The 23,055-nt window shown below is 36.9% G+C and overlaps 1 protein-coding gene across 1 annotated transcript in view; it reads right to left on the bottom strand.

Moving 5' to 3' along the window:
• Positions 1-5,922: 5,922 nt before the first annotated feature.
• Positions 5,923-23,055, bottom strand: part of LOC115826604 (NACHT, LRR and PYD domains-containing protein 12-like) — a 31,482-nt gene continuing 14,349 nt past the window's right edge. The window contains exons 13-19 of the mRNA XM_030790483.1: positions 17,543-17,716; positions 15,144-15,317; positions 10,997-11,170; positions 9,527-9,700; positions 8,506-8,679; positions 6,734-6,907; positions 5,923-6,100 (exon numbers count right to left, since the gene is read on the bottom strand). Coding sequence (XP_030646343.1) covers positions 5,923-6,100; positions 6,734-6,907; positions 8,506-8,679; positions 9,527-9,700; positions 10,997-11,170; positions 15,144-15,317; positions 17,543-17,716 — 1,222 coding nt within the window. The remainder of the gene's footprint in view (positions 6,101-6,733; positions 6,908-8,505; positions 8,680-9,526; positions 9,701-10,996; positions 11,171-15,143; positions 15,318-17,542; positions 17,717-23,055) is intronic.

Genomic DNA, 23,055 nt, shown 5'->3' with positions numbered 1-23,055 from the left:
ATGAGCAGCAAGAAAATTAAGTTATCTAATAGATAAATATCGTAAGACATTATGAAGCTTTAGATGGACACAGCTTCACATACCTCCAAAATGAGAGTTAACAGAGTCTGACTGAAGGCTGCATTGGTAAACAGGTTCTACACACAGTCACGTCTAAGAACAAGCAGTCTGTCTGAGTCCTCAATAGAGAGAGACCCATCTGTACTGGTAGTGTCTCTGGTGTTCATTGCATATGTTGTATGGGTATCTGTTTAATGACAGACAGACCTACTGAATGGACTACAGTAAAACCAAATTTCTCAGTCAGTTTAGCACCAATGCTGATTAGTGTTAGTTTATTTGGTGAGAGTGTAATCAGTTGTTACTGTAATGATAAAGTTTTATTTTCTGTCAGCTGCTCCTCATGGTCTTTGTTGTATAACAGAAAGATTATAATGGAGGGAGGTTTGTGTTAAGTTTGGGATCACCAAGAGTTCCTCATACGGGTTTTGGTTTCTGTTCCTAGTTGTGATATTCTCTGAGACACATTTGACTGAATTATGTTCCAGTTCTGTTACATGTTTGCATCAATGTACAGATTACAAACAGCAGCATGGAGACATTCTTAATTAAACACAAATCCTCAACACTAATAATTTTAATTTAGGACATGATTCATTAGTGAAAGTAAAGCACAGTTGGCATGTCCTGGCTCTGGTTCTCTCTGTCCCCTCTGCTGGTGACTTATGTGTTTCAAGTTTTATTGTCATTTACTAGATAACAATGTGGACATCATTATCAGCAATGAAATTCTTGGGCTCGGGGCCAGCTCAACTTGCAAGTGTAGTAGTTAAATAAAAATAATAATAATGAAAGAACAATAAATGTAAATATAGGGGTAATATAGGGGATATATATATATGTACATGTGCAATAAACAGAATGCACAGAACCGTAGAAATATAAAAAAAAATATAGAGATATAAGAGTAGGAGTATAAGAGTGTTACTGCCTAGTTTCCTTTGTTTGCCTTGTTAATTATGTGATTAGTTGCGCTTGCTTTTGGTTAGTCTAGTCTTGTTCTGCTCTGTATTAGTACTCACAGTTTTCCTTTCTTTGACCGTGTGGAAGTACACGGTCAATGTGTCATGTTAACCTCAAGTTTGAATCCTAAAACCCGTTCCACAAAGTTTTTTGTTTCATCTCGTGTTTTAACGAAAGCGAACCTGTGCATGCATCAAGAATCTGCTTCAGTCCGTGACAACAGTCTTAAAGTACTTTCCATTAAATGAAACTAATCAAAGTCCATCCACGTGTGTTACTGCCTTACAACACTCTGTGCCCTATCCCAAAATAAACCCAGGCAATTATGTTTATTTAAAAACAGAATGAATCAAATACACAATGTTACATCCCCGGTGGAGTGTGGTGTCTAGGGGTATGTAGGGGTGACGTGGCATAAAGGAACCCACCACCTGTGCTGGTTTTGGGACAGTGTGATGGGGGAGAAAAACACAGACATTACTGCTCTCTCTGTGTACGTGAAGGTTAACAGCTATATTACACTGCACTGTGTGTAATCACCTCCTCACCGAGACCCGAGGTGCTTCAGTGCCTTCTGAAAACATAACAGGAGTGGAGTACAACACACAAAGTTACAAAACGTACAAATCAGTTGCAAATAACCACTGTTATAGAGAAAACAATTCATCTCTGAAACTTTCACACACACACACACAATAAAACCTAACCAAACTATGGCACAATACCCAAATTAAAAGAACAGGCTCAGACAACATTTACATTACCTTTATTCATTTAGCAGATGCTTTGTGTTGAAAAGAGGCTGGATGCACATGCAGGTCAGTGTACATTTATTTACTATAAATATAACAAAAGGCTTTCAAAGACTTACAGAATGCAGGTTCAGGACCATGGCAGACAAAGAAATCAACATGATGTGGACAAACTCTAAACAGGGAAAACTAAGGAGTATTTAAACCAAACAGAACAAGGCAAACTAACTGAAAAGCAGTGTTAACAATGATGAACTAAAGGACTAAACAGGGCTGAACCAAAACTAACCAAAAGAGGGGGGGAACAAGAGAAACAGGGAAACAGAACCCAGACCTGACACTAGAGGGAGTAAAAGAGATGAAACTACGAAAAGGGGACAGAGAGGAGACAGAGGGGGACCAGGGCATGAAACCTTTATCCAAAAACAACTTCAAAGACAAAACATGAAGTGGAAAGTAATGAATGAAGGGAAAGGAATTAAACCCAAAATGACATTTGTGTACAGTGGTTTAGAAACACATTACTCTCTGAACAATCTTAATGTCCAGACTCACACATGATCAGATCATTTGTAACAATATCACAAAAGTATCAAATATCAATAAACTATGCCTCTGACAAACTGACTTTATTTTGGCCAGACAAAGCCCTTCAGTTCCTCTTTACAAATGATAATGATAAATGGTAAATATTTCATTTTTTAATGATAAATATTCCCTCTGCTCTTTTTTAACATATAAACAGATTTCAGGGTAAATTTACATTGTAATCTGCTCATATCAGAGTAATACATAATACAATAATACAAATATGTCATCGTGTGTCTTCACCAGGACATTTGCAGAGAAATGTATGACACTGTTTTACAGTAATGTGTCACTCATGCTCACATTAGCTGATGGTCATTGTGGTCAGGAATTAAAACCATCCTTCTGCCAGTTGATTAGTGAGAGTGATAGCCCACCAGGGGACCAGTAAGGGCCTTTAGAATTGCAGTTGGCTCCTCAGGGACTGAGCAGTGACTCAGTGAGTGGACAGAGTGGGACAGTGGAGCACTGTGAGTTTCCCTCTGTCTCAAATACAGTCACACTGCTTCCCACTGTAGCTCCTGTAAGTAAGAGTGGATCCACGCGAGTTTCTCTCAGGTGAGTTTCTACAGCCAGCTGTAGGGGAAGCTACAATGGTACTGAGCTGGTGTCCAATGGATTAATCCTCTGTAATACTTGTCTAAAATCTGTAAAAGGAGAACAACATTGTTATTCATAACATCTCTAAACAAACTATAGCTCTTAAATAACAACATTTGTGTGTGGGTGTGTGTTAAATGCTGTACATATCAGTTATATATCTGACTGGGATTTAACACTTTTGTTAATTTTGTAATACAATATTGTAATGCAGTAATGCATACACTTCATATGATTCATCTGATTTCAGCAGTATATTTAACAGGACAGGTGAGTGATTACTAATTGGATATAATTTCCCAAATATTCCAAACAGCAGTTCCATACAAAGCCACTATGCATCCACAGTTAAGTGGAGCACTCCCATGATTACAGACTTAATTCACATCCAGAAGTGTAGTGAACATATTACTTTCCACCTGTACTTTAAGAGCCTAAGCTGAAGTTTCAAAATTTTACTTCTGACCCACTGACATTTATGAAGAGAATGAGATTTTTTGGTGGAATGCAAAGTCTTTGCCACACTCAAACCAGCACTAACAATACTAATCCCACTAAAGCAATGGAGTGGTTTATTATTTTGTAGCGATGCTCCCCTAGCTTTGGTGTTCAGAGTGTCACACAGACATTTAACCCACAGTAAAACATCCACACAGAACCGGGTTAGGGCTAGAGATTGTTTTACTGTCATTTTACTGTTTTAACATTTGATCTGAGGATGGTTTGTAGTGTTATGTCACCATTTACTGTTAACATCACCAGACAAAATTCTAAGGTACCAGCTCACAATGTCCCATTCTGAAATTAGGTTCCATGTGATCTGTCTCTGAAAAAAGACTAACAGAGTTATATTTGTCTCTTGATCTGGGTAGATTTCACTGGGTCGCTTCAAAAGTGCTCTCCATTTCTCTCCTTTGTTCATCGCACTCACAGGTTAAGCATGAAGTTCTCATAGCCTATATACTAACACAACCTTACACTGGTGTTCTTTTCTATGGACTAGCACACAGCTTCACTTTCCCCAATTCTCTCTCACATACACACACACACTCACAGTTGTGTTGACAGTGGTGACAGTTGTGTTTTTATAATGAGGTCATTAAAGCATTTTATTAGTATGGCACCATAAGCACCTATACGTAATAATAGTCACAGCTATATTCTGATATGAAATGGAACAGTTTCAGTTATAGTGTAGGGGTACATGATTTCTGTGTTCATACTCTTCAGTGTTAGTGTGGAGTTCATGGTAAAAATGCTTGTTCTTCTGTAGTCACTGTAAAGTTCTGTTCATCACAGTACATTACATTACATCACCCTGGGTTAAATGTACTTACTTCAGTTTCTCTAGTTTACAGTGTGGATCCTCCAGTAGGGCAGAGAGCAGCTTAACTTCTAAATCTCTTGGTTTATTCTTACTCAGATACAGCTCTCTGAGGTTTGAGGGGCTTGATCTCAGAGCTGAAGCCAAAATTGCACACCCCTCTTGTGTTATATGGCATGCAGTCAGGCTACAGAGAGAGAGAGAGAGAGACAGAGGGAGACGGAGGGAGAGAGAGAGAGAGAGAGAGAGAGAGAGAGAGAGAGAGAGAGAGTTGTCAGCAAAATCAGATAACATGTATTGTGCAGAGAGGAGGAGGAGTTTTGGGGGTGAAGAGCAGGAATCTGCAGTAGGTTTAAGAGAGGGGTTAGGACTTTTTCACTACCCACCATCACACCTTCTAGTATACAATTTGCATGACAATGTATGACTAGTCTCTTTTGCCTTATGTAAACATGTCTGACAGAGGACATTAACATCAACCTAGATGGCTTAACAATTGTTCTTCTCCACACAAACTGTGTGAAACATGGAAAACAGTAGATGGAGGTTCGGGTATGGTCATCAGTGATAGGTGGCCGATAACTGTTTTGTATTGACTGCATTACTAAAGGAATTAACCAAAGAATGACCACATCATTCCAAATCACAGAATATGTCCCAGAGCCTGCTTTCTGAAGTGCATCTTTATCACTAAATAGACTGGCTGATCAACCTGTATTACTTCTCGATGATTTATTAACTGTGATGTATTGCCTCTGCTCCCTAATCTGGGTCAATATGTGTCCAGTCTGACCAGGCAGCAGAGAATGAAAGACATGTTTAGGAAATAAATCAAACCTAAATGCTTATGTCTTGAGGTGCTTCTCACCAGCAGGCCATACACACCACAGTGTTGTGCACTTACTACTAAGAGCCAGACATAGAGTAAAAGCACATCCAGGAAAGACTACAGTTATCTCCTATATGTATTTAAGCTACCTGAATGTATTCCCTAGCACCTAAGAGACTACAGACTCTTACTGACTCAATCTTCTCCTGTTTCCAATTCGGTTCAGAGTCTGTTAATCCCATAAAAACTGTGAATGTGTTCCTGAACAATAACCCCTGGACCACCAAAGGTCTAAACAAAGTCTGCTCTGGAGAAGAATATCCCTTTTTACATGGTAAGTGAGAGAGATACAACTGGTTAAAGAAAGAATTACAGAGTAGACACAGACATGTAAAACTTCACTATAAGAGAAAGGTGGGGTGGGGGGTTCTGCTGTTAAGGCAAGGAAGAGGGGCTCCTTATATTATGATGGGCAGGACTTAAAGAAAAACAAATTGTCCTGACCGCACCAACTTTGCACATAAATTAAACACATTTTATTCAAGATTTGAGAATCTGACATTAAAAAAAAGGGCAGAATCGTCATAGTAGTATGGAAAAGTTCAACCCTGCGAATAACGCCAAACCTGTGTGAATATCAGTGAGTGAGATGGTGGCTATAATGTGTAAAGTGAACCTCCACAAGGCAAAGGGACCTGATGGACTTGGAAGACTATGCTGAGCTGCTGGGGAATGTGTGTTTGCCAGAATTTTCCAGCTGTATAAGACACAAGCTTTGTCCCACTCAAAAAAAGAGGAAATATTACTCACTTAAGTGTCTGTAGTTGACAGAGCGGATTCTTTAACATAACAGAGATCATCTTCACTCCTGAGTCTCCTGGTTCATTATAACTCAGATCAAGCTCTCGCAGGTGTGAGGGATTTTCATTCAGTGCTGATGTCAGAGCGACACAGCCCTCCTCTGTTATACTGCAGGACCTCAGCCTGCAAAAATTTAAAAAAAGTTTCTTGGTTTCCTCTGTTCAATAGCAAGTTTGATAATGTTCTTTATATTTTGCCAACATACTTACTTTATCTTTCTCAGTTTACAACATGTGTTTTTCAGAACAACAGAGAGCAGTTTTGATCCTGAGATTGCTAATTTATTCCAACTCAGATCCAGCCTAGTCAGGTGTGAAGGGTTATAACTCAGAGCTGAAGCCAGGACAGCACAGCCTTCCTCTGTTATACTGCAGTTAAACAGACTATGGAGAGATACAGAGACACAGGGACAGACAGAGAGAGAGAGAGAGAGAGAGAGAGAGAGAGAGAGAGAGAGAGAGAGTGTTTTTGTAACTTTCTAACATTTTATTACAAAAAAGGATTCTTCAGATTTAATGTGATTTTTGCTGGGTTTATTATTAAAGCACACTAGTTTCAGGAATTTGTGGAATTTACTTTCTTAATGACTGAAAATACACAGTCAGTTTCTGAGGGATGTTCAGCACAAATCAATACAAAAGAAAAGTCACAGACAACTACGGTTCTTAAATAAATCATGAGATACAATATTGTCTGCAATAAAAACGTTACTATTCTCTGGAGAAGAAAAAAGAAAAAGAGTAAAATATTACTCACTTGAGTGTCTCCAGTTGACAGAGTGGATTCTTTAGTATAACAGAGAGCATCTTCACTCCTGAGTCTCCTGGTTTATTATAACTCAGATTAAGTTCTCTCAAGTGTGAGGGATTTTCACTCAGAGCTGATGTCAGAGCGACACAGCCCTCCTCTGTTATACTGCAGGACCTCAGCCTGCAAAAATTCAACAAAATTTCTTTCTTTCCTCTGTTTAATAGCAAATTTGATAATGTTCTTTATATTTTGCTGACCTACTTACATTATCTTTCTCAGTTTACAGCGTTTATTTTTCAGAACAACAGAGAGCAGCTTTGATCCTGAGTCCGCTAATGCATTACAACTCAGATCCAGCTCAGCCAGGTGTGAAGGGTTATAACTCAGAGCTGAAGCCAGGACAGCACAGCCTTCCTCTCTTATACTGCAGTTAAACAGACTATGGAGAGATACAGAGACACAGACATACAGAGAGAGAGAGAGAGAGAGAGAGAGAGAGAGAGAGAGAGAGAGAGAGAGAGAGAGAGAGAACACTTTGTTATGTTTTATCACAAAAAGGATTCTTGAGACTTAATGTGATTTTATCTGGGTTTATTATTAAAGCACACTCGTTTCAGGTCTCATATTTCAAACGTGAGTGACTGTATTTTCAACATGGTTTCCTGAGAAATCAGAGTACACGCGCTGATTATTCATGCCAGATTTTTCATGCCCTCACATATACCAAATCCTGGACAAACACAACCATAGCTAGCATGTCCACTGGGGGTGCTAAAGAGAAGCTTTACCCTAACCCTAATCCCACTCAATCCCTAAACCTAACCTTAATCTCACCCAAACCCTAACCAATAGCAAACCTGTGCCTGACAGCACGCTTCACGCACCAACTGACAGTAAAAAAGGTGCCTGATATGTGTGCATGAATTATCTATGAGAAAAGGAAAGTATGAAGCGGATTCAAAAGCATAACGTTTTGAGCAGGGGGACAGTAGCTTTTGTCGCTGAGCTACCACAGCGCACTGTCCTCCTGTAGAAATGGCAAGTTTCGTATACTAACGTAGTAGTTTCAACACGAGGACCTCGTGGACCTACAGGAGGACAGCGTGCTGTGGTGGCTCAAAGATATGAGCTGCCCCCCCCCCCCCCCCCCCCCTCAAAAAGTTGTGTTTGAATCCATTTTGTACTTCTTTTTTTCCTCTTTCAAATTAAGGTTAACACCTCCAGTGGACATTTGTTTCTCAAAACCAACAGGATTTGGTATATGAGAGCCAATTTCCGGGGCATGAACAATCAGTGTGTGTATTCCGATTTCTCAGGAGACCAAGCTTGGATTTTCAGTCACTAAGAAGGTAAATTCCAAAGTCTCTTTCTGAGGGTTATTCAGCACAAATCAGTACAAAAGAAAAATGACAGACAACTAAGATTCTTAAATGAATTATGAAAAAAAATAGTGTCTGCAACAAAAATATGTTACTATTCTCTGGAGAAGAAAAAAGAAAAAGAGGAAAACATTACTCACTTAAGTGTCTCCAGTTGACAGAGTGGATTCTTTAACATAACAGAGAGCATCTTCACTCCTGAGTCTCCTGGTTTATTATAACTAAGATCAAGCTCTCGCAGGTGTGAGGGATTTACACTCAGAGCTGATGTCAGAGCGACAAAGCCCTCCTCTGTTATACTGCAGGACCTCAGCCTGCAAAAATGAAAAAAAGTTTCTTGGTTTCCTCTGTTCAATAGCAAATTTGATAATGTTCTTTATATTTTGCTGACCTACTTACATTATCTTTCTCAGTTTACAGCGTGTATTTTTCAGAACAACAGAGAGCAGCTTTGATCCTGAGTCCGCAAACGCATTACAACTCAGATCCAGCTCAGTCAGGTGTGAAGGGTTATAACTCAGAGCTGAAGCCAGGACAGCACAGCCTTCCTCTGTTATACTACACTTACACAGACTATGGAGAGATACAGAGACACAGACATACAGAGAGAGAGAGAGAGAGAGAGAGAGAGAGAGACAAAGAGAAAATGAGAGAGAGGGAAAGAGAGTGAGAGATAACATTTGTTACATTTTTACAAAACAAAGGATTCTTAAGGCTTAATGTAGTTGTTGCTGGGTTTAATATTGAAGCACACTAGTTTCAGGTCTTTCATATTTCACATGTGAGTGACTGCATTTTCAGTCACTAGGAAGCAGGGTTATTATAGTTTTGAAATTTTCATTAGTTGTTATTTTTATTTGGTCTTTCAGTTTGGTCTTTGATTTCAGTTTAGCTTTAGTTAGTTTTACGAGTGCATAAGTAATTTTATTTTTTTTTTATTTTGAGGAATTGACTGGTTTTAGTTTAGTTTTTCATTAGCTTTAGTGTTAGTTTTAGTTTTTCAGGTTATTATGCACAAGGCCTTGATTTTATAGAAGCTGAAAAAGGAATAAAGAAAATGAAACAAAATGAAAGTAAAGCTGATTTTACCTGCAATTCTATTTTGATTTAGTTTGTGTTGCATTGTTAACTGTACTTTTTTATTTAGTTTTTGTGTTTTTGATAGCTGTCACTTTTATTTCAGTTAACAAAATTATTTTTCAGTTTTAATTTTAGTTTTAGTTCTTGTTAACTATAATAACCCTGCTAGAAAGGTCAATTCCAGAATTTGTTTGAGGGATATTCAGCACAAATCAATACTTAGGAAAAGTGACAGACAACTATGGACCTTAAATGAATCATGAGATACTATATTGTCTGCAAGAAAAATATGTTGCATTCTCTAGAGAAGAAAAAAGAAAAAGAGCAAAAGATTACTCACTTAAGTGTCTCCAGTTTACAGAGTGGATTCTTTAACATAACAGAAAGCATCTTCACTCCTGAGTCTCCTGGTTTATTATAACTCAGATCAAGCTCTTGCAGGTGTGAGGGATTTTCACTCAGAGCTGATGTCAGAGCGACACAGCCCTCCTCTGTTATACTGCAGTTAAAAAGACTAAGAGAGAGAGAGAGAGAGAGAGAGATAACACTCTGTTACATTTTATTACAGAAAGGATTCTTCAGACCTAATGTGATTGTTGCTAGGTTTATTAGTAAAGTACACTAATTTCAGATCCCTCATATTTCAAATGTGAGTGACTGTGTATTTTCAGTCACTAGAAAGGTTAATTCCAGAGTTTGTTTCTGAAGGATGTTCAGCACAAATCAATACAAAAGAAAAATGACAGACAATTAAGGTTCTTAAATGAATTATGAGAAAAAACATTGTCTTCAATAAAAAAAAATGTTGCTAGTCTCTGGAGAAGAAAAAAGAAAAAGAGGGAAACATTACTCACTTAAGTGTCTCCAGTTGACAGAGTGGATTCTTTAACATAACAGAGAGCGTCTTCACTCCTGAGTCTCCTGGTTTATTATAACTCAGATCAAGCTCTCGCAGGTATGAGGGATTTTCACTCAGAGCTGATGTCAGAGCAACACAGCCCTCCTCTCTTATCCTGCAGGACATCAGGCTGCAAAAATTCAACAAAATTTCTTTCTTTCCTCTGTTTATTTACAAATTTGATAATGTTCTTTATATTTTGCCAACCTGCTTACATTATCTTTCTCAGTTTACAGTGTGTATTTTTCAGAACAACAGAGAGCAGTTTTGATCCTGAGTTTGCTAATTTATTCCAACTCAGATCCAGCTCAGTCAGATGTGAACGGTTACAAGTCAGAGCTGAAGCCAGGACAGCACAGCCTTCCTCTGTCAATCTGCAGTTACACAGCCTAGATAGGTAGGCAGATAGATAGACATAGAGAGAGAGAGAGAGAGAGAGAGAGAGAGAGAGAGAGAACATTTTGTTATGTTTAATTACAAAAAGGATTATTCAGACTTAATGTGATTTTTTTATGGGTTTATTATTAAAGCACACTAGTTTCAGGTCTCTCATATTTTGAATGTGAGTGACTGTATTTTCAGTCACTAGGAAGGTAAATTCCAGAGTTTGTTTCTGAGGAATATTCAGCCCAAATCAATACAAAAGAAAAATGACAGACAAGTCGGATTTTTAAATGAATTATGAGCTAAAATATTGTCTTCAATAAAAACAAAAGTTGCTATTCTCTGGAGAAGAAAAAAAAAAGAGAATAATATTCTCACTTAAGTTTCTCCAGTACAAATCAGTACAAAACAAAAATGACAGACAACTAGGATTCTTAAATGAATTATGAAAAAAAATAGTGTTTGCAACAAAAATATGTTACTATTCTCTGGAGAAGAAAAAAGAAAAAAGAGGAAAACATTGCTCACTTGAGTGTCTGCAGTTTACAGAGTGGATTCTTTAGCATAACAGAGAGCATCTTCACTCCTGAGTCTCCTGGTTCATTATAACTCAGATCAAGCTCTCGCAGGTGTGAGGGATTTACACTCAGAGCTGATGTCAGAGCAACACAGCCCTCCTCTGTTATACTGCAGTTATACAGACTGTGAAGACAAGAGAGAAGCTCTTCATTTCTTTCACTTGGAACAGAACAAGAAACATAAAAGTATCTGCACTGATTTTTATAAAGCAGCATAAGTTTCTGCACCAGGATTCGTACTTGCCAAACAACAGATAAATTTCTGTTAATCATAATGATTTGTAGGACTGGGTGTCTAAAAGTCATTGTATTCTTTCATTACTATTGATTAGGGGAAACTATAGAAAATGATGACACATATTTAGATGTTTATTCTTTTTTGTCTTTACTCACTGTAGTTTCTGTAATTTACAACCAGAAGTCTTCAGTATAGCAGAGAGCACCTTCACTCCACAGTGCCCTAAGCTATTGAAGCTAAGAACCAGCTCCCTGAGATTTGAGGGGTTTGATCTTAGAGCAGAAGCCAGAGTAGCACACCCTTCTTGTGTTATATGGCAGTCAGGTAGGCTACAGAGAGAGAGAGAGAAAGAGAGAAAGGGGAGACATTATATTTCCATAGATAACACTGAATACTATTTATAGTATTCACACCCATTGAGTTTCTCTACCTGAACTGTTACATGCCAAGTAGTATTTAAACTTAGATTTACCATGTTTTTAATACCCCCAGTGGACATCCTAGTATCGCTCAACTCGGAAGCAGCATACATTTTCATTACTTTCAATACCACACTACCCACATGACACCACACTATACCACACATTACACCACACTGTACCACATGATACCACATAATACAACACTGTACCACACTATACCACATAAAACCACACTTATATCACATAATACCACACTATACAACACTGTACCACACTACCAGAGGTGTAAAGAGTACTAAATTATTTTACTCAAGTAAAAGTATTGTTACTATGGCGAAGTTGTACTTAAGTAAAAGTAAAAGTAAAATTATGTGTTCAGAAATCTACTCAAATAAAATTAAAAAGTTATTTAAAATTTACTTTGAGTAAAAGTTACTTAGTTACTTTTGTTTTTTTAAACTGTGTGGTTGGCGAGGTGCAGATAGATTGTCCTTTAGCATGTATACAAAATTTTTTAAATTTCAGATCACCTTGATAAAATAAAGTGCATTAACAAATTAAATTAAAACATGAAATAAACATTGCATAAATATTTGAAATAGAATCAGAAATAAAAATGATATAAAATAAAGTGTATTGATAAAAAGTTAAATTAAAGAAATAAACATGAATAAATAAAATTAAAAACTGAAATAAAAAATAAACATGATATAAAATAAAGTACATTAACAAATTTCAGTCAAACATGTCTAGCGATAAAAGAACTAGCAACGAAAGACTTGGGGGAAAAAGGGGGAGGTGAATCAAAAATAATTTAAACATTGCCCTTTTTAGTGTAAGTCAGAACATAGAAAGAGGAAAACACTGGTACCCCATATCACTAAAGACGTACAACTGCTACAATATATAACCATACACAAGTATGTAATACTATATATACTGCATGAAGAGACAGTGACTTGAAGAAAAAAATGTTTAGCATGGTGACATCAACACATTTGCTTATAGCCTATATCAAAAATCCATAACGATGGAAACCTGGATTAAACAGTGTGGAGGATCTCACTCACAGCAGTGTTCCTGTCACAGCCTGCACCTTGTTTTGGACTTTTGTTTTGAAATGTCTTGTGCTCCTGTTCCGTATCTGTCTCCGCCCCTCACCTGATTCTGCTTATTCCATTTATTAACCTCGTTTTACCCTTGTTAATTTCTACCAATCATGTTTCCCCAGTTTAGTTCTCCTTCTGTATTTAAGCCCCTGTGTTTGACCTGTCCTTTTTCTATTGTTGTTTGTGTTCATTTGAAGACACTGTTTGTCTCCAGTTTTGGTTCCTGTTTGCACTTGTTTTTTTGTCTACTTTCTGTAATTAAAGTCCTCCTTTTTTTGTTACCATGATCACTGTGTCTTGAATTTGGGTACAGCTCCACTGCACGCCTGACAGCAACAAACCAAGCCATTACAAGCTGTAACTTGCAGATTACCTGAACCCAATGAAATACAGGCTTAATAGATATCACACAGAGAGAAAACCCTGAAGTCAACATAGAGCAAATGTCTACCTGTGAAATGAAACCACTGAATGTAATATTACAGCCAGTAAAAAAGTATGGAAAATTGCAATTTTCCAGAAAATTATTAAATGAGGGAGTAATAACATTTTTCATTTTTTAATATATCTGCAAAGAATATTAATGCTTTCCAATATAAAAAGTTTCAAGGAAATTAAAATAATCCTTCATGGGAGAACATACACTCAAAATATCGTTTTTTTGGCTCTGGAGCTATATTTAACACGATCTGTGGAACTCAACTTTTTATGCAGGACCAAATAACTTCTAGATGTGATAGAACCCTATTAATACTAGACAAAATCAAACTTTGGTTGCAAGAAAGTGAAAAACTAGTGGAGATATTATTTTTTGGAAATTAAAGATTCTTTGTTCAGGTAATGTATTTCTACTAATTTGATTACTGACATTCTGCAGCAACTATTTACATGAATACATGTTGCCAATTATCCTTAGGGTTAATTTCATCCCATTCCAGTGAAAAATAAGCAATTGCTGAGGCTTACAAAGAATCACAAAAATGATGAAGTTTAGCTCTAAGAGCCAAATTTAAAAAATCATAAAAAAAGATATTTGGAATAGAGCTACAGGATTTTGCAAGGTCCCATGAATTTAATAGAAGTTTTCACATGATTTCTTTAAAGAAAATCCATAACATGAACTGGAGGGCCTGGGTGAGTTGGTATGGAATGACCCAAATGTTTTTACAGACTGTGAATGTGTACTGTCCCATAAACCCACACTCTGCAGCTCTAAATAGATTCAGTGCTTAGAGTTTGGTTTGTACTCCTTGACAAGTTCAGTTGCAACTTTAATATTACATTTCTGGTTTCGTTTAAAATCAAAACATGTGGATCATTTAATAATTATTGACTAAGTACTTAAATGTTTGTTTTCAGCTTCCAAATAGGTGTCCAGTGTTTGATAACTAAGGAGCTGATTGCTAAATGATTGTACCCTAATTGAAGAAGCTGTTCAGTAGGGACATGCATTTGCATACGATTGCATGAATGACTGCCTGACACATAATGTATTATTATATTATGATTAACAATCGAATGATTAATAACTTAGCACCTTTATCAATAGCAACTAGTTTCCATCGGTTGTCTGCTTATGAATAACTTGTTTGTCATTGAGTCAGACTTGTTGTATATGTCAGATTTATGGCATGCCTTGTTAGGCAGAGAAAAGCTGTTGCTCTAAAACATTGTCTACATAATCAACTGAGTCAGTGTACTAGTGAAGGGATAGATCAAATAGGCTGATAGATGGAAATTCTGAGAAGTATTTAAAGTATTTTTAAAACACAAAAATACAGTAGTTTATTTTTATACATGGCGTGGCTGCTGTATTTTGTGCTTTATTTTGATAAACTTAGTATTAGGATATTTGGTATCTTATTTTAAAAAAACATTTTGATATCATGTAATAGTTTGCTGTGCACACAGTAAAAATTGCTCATAGTTTTCTTTTTGTGCATACTATTGTTTTATGTTCCTAAATGTAAATACAAATGAGATAGAGAGAGAGGCATAAACTTACTTAATTTTCTCCAGTTTACATTGTGGGTTCTCCAGAAAGGCAGCGAGCAGTTTAACTCCTGAATCTCCCAGTTCATTGCAGCCAAGATTCAGGTCTCTCATATATGAGGGGTTTGATCTCAGAGCTGAAGCCAGAGCAATACAGCCATCCTGGGTTATAGAGCAGTTATACAGGCTACAGAGAGAGAGACAGACACAAAGACAGAAAGATTCAGAGGCTGAGTTTGTGTATGTAATTTCTCTGCAAGTGTGTGTGTTTGTGTGTGTGTCTGTCTGTGTAATTTAAGACATCATATTGCATGTCACTCAGAGACATATTCTTACTTTAGTGTCTCCAGTTTACAATGTGGATTTTCCAGTAGAGCAGAGAGCAGCTTCACTCCTGAGCCCCCTGGTTTACTGTAGCTGAGATTCAGCTCTCTCAGGTGTGAGGGGTTTGATCTCAGTGCTGAGGCAAGAGCAGCAAAGCCTTTCTGTGTTATATGGCAGTTATACAGACTACAGAGAGAGAGAGAGAGAGAGTGTGTGTGTGTGTGAGAGAGAGAGAGAGAGAGAGAAACTATTATGTAGGCAAGGAGCCATGAAAAATTCATTACAAGCAAATGGAGTGCCTAAAACACACACACACACACACACACACGCACAGACACATGCACGCACAAAGCATATTGTTCTAGCTATTCTTTATTTGTTTTTTTTTGGTTTGTGTGTTTTCTCTCTCTTTTTCTCGCATGCGAAGCTTGTAAAAAATTTTACCAAATTGGATAGGCATGTCAGTACTTTTCAAAGACCTAAGCACCGTAAGCTGTAGGTTTGTGGAATGTCAAGCTTGGTCCTGGATGTAGCCCTAGGGGTCTATTAATCCAGTTGCATTGGGTTCATGGATATCTATTATAACCTGGATCAAAAACTCACCTGTGCCATAAAATCATAATTTCATATAGTGCCCACAGCTATAACTTGCTATCTACACCAAATTCGCTAGGTTTGTGACTTATATGTAAGTGATTATGACATAAAGTTCACAGATGTGGGAGCAAAGCCTCTGTCATACAAAAATTCAATATAATGTGATATCAAAATATAATGGGAGCCAGTGGGAATGCTTGTAGTACCGGAAGATCTGCCACATACCATACCCCCATGTGGAGCAGATATCCTCTAAAAATTAAAGTTTCTTTGGCAATGACAAACATGTGTCATTGATGAAAAATCGCAGATTAAGATGCCATAACAGTGAAAGTGACGGAATTATGGTATCTTGTTATCTTACGGATCATTTAAAAACTAAGCTTTATTCTGACACCTATAGTCATGTTGAAATAAAGCTTGGTTTTTAAATGATGCGTAAGATAACAAGATACCATAATTCTATCATCAAACACATGTTCGTATGTAACACGTTAGCTATACAGGCTATATACTGACATAGTTACATCACGATCAGTTCAAACAGAACTTTAAATTTGAGATCCCAAGTTATCTCAAATGCTTGTTTGCAACACACAAAAGATTGAGAACATAAGGAAAAAGCACTGCAAAGATAACGCATGACATACACACGGGTTTAAAATGACTGAACAATGAAAACGTGCAGGGATTTGCGGTGTCTTGTTATGCAAAGTAACAGTTTCTGATCATACTGTAGAGACATACTTAATGTAAGATTCGTAATGTCATGTTTGTCATTTAATTTAAATGGCATTCATTTAATGCTCCAAAGCATTCGGGTAGCTTGCAACCTCTTGTTTTTTTGTTTTTTTTCACATTTGGCAATAAAAGGAGAACTGATAAAGATGTGTTCGTCTCCGCTCTAGATTACAGTAACACAGTCTATATCTGCAATCCCAGTTCAGTACTGTTGGTGGATATGCTTCTTTTTTGTAATCTATAAACCCTCAATGATCTGTCGCATTTTTATATGGATATTGCATGCTGTAATTCTTCAAGAGAGAACTGAGTCGCAAGAAAAATAGCATTCACAGTTTGCTTAGCCCCATTTGCATTAAGATGTACACTGTATACATCACTGATTGTTGGAACAGATGTTTAATTAAACATGTCATATTATTAAATCAATGCTTGATATAAATTTGGATAAATATTTGTAGCTTGTTCACTAGTCCTTTTTTTATCATAAGCTGATATTTATGTTTGTTTCTTAAAAGAAATATCACTAACTTCACTTTCTTTAGTCTGCAGTGTGGATCCTCCAGCAGAGCAGAGAGCTGCTTCACACCTGAATCTTCTGTTTTTTTCCCAATTAGATTCAGCTCTCTCAGCAATAAGGGGTTTTTACCAAGAGCTGAGGTCAGAGCAGCACAAACTTCTTCTGCAGCTGGACTTTTAAGTAGCCTTCAGAGAAAGGAAAAATATATTTATGTCACTGATCATTTCCTATTTCATACTTTACTCCAGCATACAAATGATAAGATCAGTTCAAAACTGAAATACAATATGTACAACAATGAGGTTAAAACACCTATTCAGTTCAGTTTTATATATATATACACACACACACACACACACACACACACACACACACACACACACATATATATATATATATATATATATATATGTGTGTGTGTGTGTGTGTGTGAGTGTATATATATATATATATATATATATATATATATATATATTTTTTTTTTTTTTTTTTTTGCGTGTGTGTGTGTCCATGTGTATCATTGTATTTTTATTGTGTGCACCAAACTGTTCACCTCAGTTTCTCTAGTTTACAGTGTGGATTCCCAAGTAAATCATAGAGCAGTGCCACTCCCGAGTCTCCAGGATCATTCCCTCTGAGATCCAGCTCTCTCAGGTGTGAGGGGTTTGATCTCAGAGCTGAAGCCAGAGCAGCATATCCTTCCTCTGTTATATTACAGTCTGAAAGTCTAGAGTGAAGAGCAATGTGTTATAGTGAATGTAAATTTGGACATGGTTCATAGGCACACCAATACACTATAAAGACCTATAAAGACCCTTTTTGGTTGTTTTTTTATTGTTAGTGTTCATGATTGTCATGTTTTTAAACTTCAGAAATGCAACCTGGCAATGGGTCTCTGATCATACTGAAGTACCGGTTAATTAGCTTTGATTAGTCATAACACTACTGTATAATACATAACAATGTCATTAAATATTTAATATTAATTCAGAATGAAAGATAATACAGGGCTTCATTCACAAATATCTTCCTAAGTTTTTTCTCAAATTTGTTCTTGAGAAAGGTGCTAAGAAAAAGTCTACATCAGAGTCATGACGTGTTCTTAAACCGCAGAATTGTTCGCATCTTTGTTCTTATAATGATGAATCCCCTTGTCATTGTAAATTGAAAGCACATGCCAGTTGTTCCTAATTAGCATAGGTGAACGCCCCACCAATCCCCATAAAAGGCCATGAAACTGTGGGGCCGTGTGCGCACTCAAATCTGTTGAAGCCAAAAAAAAAAAAGTTTGATTAATTACAACTTCTCACAATTCCAACTTTATTTCAAGAATTCTGACTTTCTTTCTCACTTTTCTGACTTTTTTTTCTTGCAGTTCTGAGTTTCTCTCACAAATCTGACTTTTTTCCTTGCAATTCCGACTTTCTTTTTTTGCAGTTCTAAGTTCTTTTCTAACAACCAACAAGTAGCTTGAGTCATCCCTTCTGCTCCCATTTTAATGGTTCAATGCAACGTGCTTATAATAGCAGACAGGAGCGAAGGCTGCAATAGTTGTATCTGCTCTGTCCAGGTATTTTAATATTTATTCATATGTAAATTTAAAACTGACTGATTCTCACACACCTGCTTTACTGCCTGTCTGGTTTCAGATGGGATAACCCATAAGTAGTGTATGTAAAACTACTGTTCACTTATCACAGTCTCCATCAACTGTTAAATTCTCTTATTGCTTTTGTGTCTTTTGTTCATTGAGTGTTAGTGTATTGACCATTTTAAAGACCAACGCTTTGTAATATAATGAAAATAATTATTAAAAAATATAAATGATAAATATAATTGTGGTTTAAATTGTATAATAGTATACAACTGTAAAATTGAAGAGAACACAAACAATTATTTTGCACAAACATGTCAGCACTTAAATGTGTGTAAGTTCACTCTTGAGTGTGCATAGATTCTGTTCTTACCTAAGAACAAATCCAAAATAACAAAATATTGGTGAATTTCAGAAAACTTTAAGTGGGTTTTAAGAACAAATCTCTTCTTAAGAACAGTTGGTGAATGAAGCCCACAGTTATTGATTTACTAAATTAAAATACTAACTTCAGCTTGTCCAGTTTACAGTGTGCATCTGCCAGAAGAGCAGAGAGTTGCTTCACTCCTGAGTCTCCTGATTTATTCTCATTCATATCCAGCTCTCTCAGTAGTAAGGGGACCAAAGACAATAATCTCTGTGTTACGCACTTAGTAAACACTGAGATTGAGCTAGGGGGAGGTGCACTTTATGGCTGCCAGAAATATCAACTCACCTCAGTGTCTGTAGTTTGCAGTGTGGATTCTCCAGTTCACCAGAGAGCAGCTTCACTCCTATATCCTGCAGATTATTCTTAATCAGGTCCAGCTCTCTCAGACAGGAGGCATTTGAGCTTAGAACTGTGACCAGAGCTGAGCAGCTTTTCTCTGTCAGCTCACAATCACTGATTCTGAAAATACAAATGTGATATTGTTGACTTTATTTTTGTCACTGTATTTGTCATGTTCTGCATGCAAGAACAATATCATATTTCCACTGTTGTCATGGACTGCGTATAATGATTTCACATGAAAGAAAATTGAAACTGAAGAATGAAAAATTGTTCATAGTCATATTATTCATATTCATACTCATTCAAAATACATGGAAATACTGACATTAACGTCTGCACTTTGCAGTGTGTGTCCTCCAGTATAGTAGAGAGTTGCTTCACTCCAGAGTCTCCCAGTTTATTTGCACTCAGATTCAACTCTCTCAGCAATAAGGGGTTAATACCAAGAGCTGAAGTCAGAGCAGCACATACTCCTTCTGCAACATCACTTTTCAACAGCCTACAGGGGGAAGAAGAATATTTTCATGAGTCCATCTACTTTATTCCTCAACAATGCAGCTATCATCTTTTGACTCCCTTTTCAAAAGTATGTTAAGAGTACACCAACAGAAATCATTTCTTTAATTTTCTTGAAAAAAAAATACGGATATCAAATGGACGGTTCTATGAATTGAAAATGTTTTCTCTTGACATGAATTATCCTACTCTATTTGTTCAAATACACTAAATATAATGTTTTGATAATCAGACAACCTGTGCTGCACGAGTTAATTTAACCTACATTACATAATATTGTCTCAGCAGATGTATAATACTAAAACTTCAGCCAAAGATGCAATTTTCCCATTCGATATGATTATCTCAGGTTGCCCCAGTATGGTACTTTGTCAGTAGATTTATGAAATTAGACCACGGAAGTCATTCCCAGAAGGCCAAAATACACATGGAGGATTGTGTTGTGCTCCCCGGATTCATCCACTCTATCACCATTGCAGCTATGAGGGGACGATCCCCTATTGGCCTCCCAGCTACCTAAATTTGTTTTACTCCAAATGATAGTGAGGGACAGAAAGAGGGAAGGAGAGGGGAGAGCAGCCATGGTTGAGTCAATGAGTGTGGAGCGTTTTTATATGTGATGTGTCATTAAGCAACGTGGTTCTTCTGGGAGAATGAAACTAGACCATTTCTTCATAGGGACAAGCAGGGAAGGCAAGCCAAGGGCCACATAATGAAAAAAGGTGTATTTGTTTTTCTTTTACAAAGAAGTTTTTATCTGTCTTGGAGAAGGGTTGTGCTGCCACTGTCTATGGTGACTGTGTAAAAAGTGGTGTATCTGGAAATATCTGGACAAAGTAAACTTCTGCCAAACCTGCTGTTTGCTGGGTGTATTCCGATGCCTGCAAAACTTTGTTATGCGAACCTGCAAACTCCCGCAAATGTCCACATACAGCTGTTAGACAGAGGTTTTCAGACATCCGCGTGACCACAGTCATTAGCTGACGGCTTGGCCTTTCAAATGCTAATAACAGTCACTGGTCTGGGTGGGGCTGGGTACTGAAGCCTGTCCCCCTTCCTCACTGTAATTTTCTGTCGGATAGCCTATATGTAATATATAGCCTATATTTTGATAATCACACAAACTTGTTAGGTGTTGCATGGTGTATAATACAAACGTGGTAGGCCCATAGCCCTTAATGTCATTGCACTATTGTATAATTAAATTAAAATGGACTCTTCTAATGGAGCATACAAAACATATAGGCTTGAAAACACAATAAAAACATAATTTAAAAAAAAGTATATATATATATATATATATATATATATATATATATAAAAGCCACAGTTTATATGCCTAATAATGTGTATTATATTGTATTTTCTTTATTTGTAATAAAAGTATTTGTTTAATTCATTTGTTTGTCAGACTATCTATTTAATCTGCCTATGAACACAAAACAACAACACCAGTAATAATGATGATAATGATAATAATAATAATAATAATAATAATAATAATAATAATAAAAATATAAACCATATGAAATCATATCTAAGGACACACACTAGAGACTGGGAGGAGGGGTTTTTGAGGAGGGGCGAGAAATTGTGCTACCAATCCAAGGTACGATTTTTGACCAACTGAAGGATATCTGGAGGCCCAAGGTGTGAATGCAAATGTTCCCTTGCAAGCATCCCCAGGGGATTATCCATCATGTCAACTAAGGGCTCTAGGCAGGCCCCAAACCTGGTACATATCCAGGAGTATTCCAGTCTGCGTAACAGGGCAGCGAACTCCCGTATACATCTGATCATCTGTGGAGCATACAGGACTATTCCAGTCTGGATACACCTCTTTTCATGCAGTGTGATCTAATCAACTTTATCAATGTGCAACCATTTGGTAAAGTTGTTACTATGATAGCTCAGACAGCCTGGTTCTAGTGAACTCTGACTGAGTTACTGGTTTTGAGTGAGTGACTGGATTTGTTTTGATATACATTGGTCCCGAACATGGTGAGGACTGTATAATTAAAGACAAGGTTTATGGTCAGAGGAGTAAGGTTAGGGGCAGGGTTGGGCAGTATTTATGATACATGTACTTAAAATATTATTTCAATTACAAAATAGGATTTGTATTTGACAGGGTCGATGAAAATGGTTTCATATTTTGTATCAAAATACTTTAGTGTTTTATTGTTTTGTAGTTCAAAAATATTGTAAAAAACTCTTTGTGAGACGTCTACATGATGACATCATATGAATGCAAAATGCAGCCTCTGAATGGTGCCTACTCAGTGGTTGCAGTCAAAAAAAATTATGTCCCATGTTTTTTCCTAACCACTGTTCCTTGACCATGCTGGAAAACGCCATGAGCTCAAGGAAAGGCATTAAGGAGGATTCATAAGGACTTAGGAAAGGACAACTGTGGTGCTAAGAGAATCTGACTGTACAGTTGACAAGTGACAAGTGACAAATTCAGTTGCAACTTTCTGATCACGTTTCTGGTTATGTTTAAAATCAAAACATATTAATCATTTAATAATTGTTGACTAAGTGTTAAAATGTTTGTTTTCAATTTCCAAATAGGTGTCCAATGTTTGATAACTAATTAATTGATTACTAAATGATTGTACCCTAATTGAAGAAGCTGTTTAGTAGGATCATGCATTTGCATATCATTGCACGAATGACTGCCTGACACATAATTTATCATTATATTATGATTCACAGTCAAATGATTAATAACTCAGAAACTAGTTGCTATTGATAAAAGTGCTATCAGTTGTCTGCTTGTGAATGACTGAGTCAGTGTTGCTGATGCAAAGTGGGCCCTTCATTACCAAACAACAAGTAAATAAATTATGATGCATTCATGAGTCATTAACAAACTGTTAGCTAAACCCTAAACTGTTGGTTAATTTAAAACTAACCTTCATCTGGGTGATCACAGGGATATGTGGGGGTCTGGGATGTAACACACAGGTCAGAATATTTGATCTGCTGACTAGTTGTACATGTCAGATTTATGACATGCCTCGTTAGGCAGAGAGAAGCTGATGCTCTCAAACATTGTCCACTTAATCAACTGAGTCTGTGTCCTGGTGAAGGGATAGATCAAATAGGCTAATAGATAGAAGGTTTGCAAAGTGATTTCATGCTCCCTTGGAAAAGTATTTTTAGCATTTTTAAAACACAA

The sequence above is a fragment of the Chanos chanos genome, chromosome 13 (genome assembly GCF_902362185.1).
Source record: "Chanos chanos chromosome 13, fChaCha1.1, whole genome shotgun sequence".
NCBI classification, from domain to species: Eukaryota; Metazoa; Chordata; class Actinopteri; order Gonorynchiformes; family Chanidae; genus Chanos; species Chanos chanos.
This window is presented reverse-complemented; position numbering and strand designations above follow the sequence as displayed.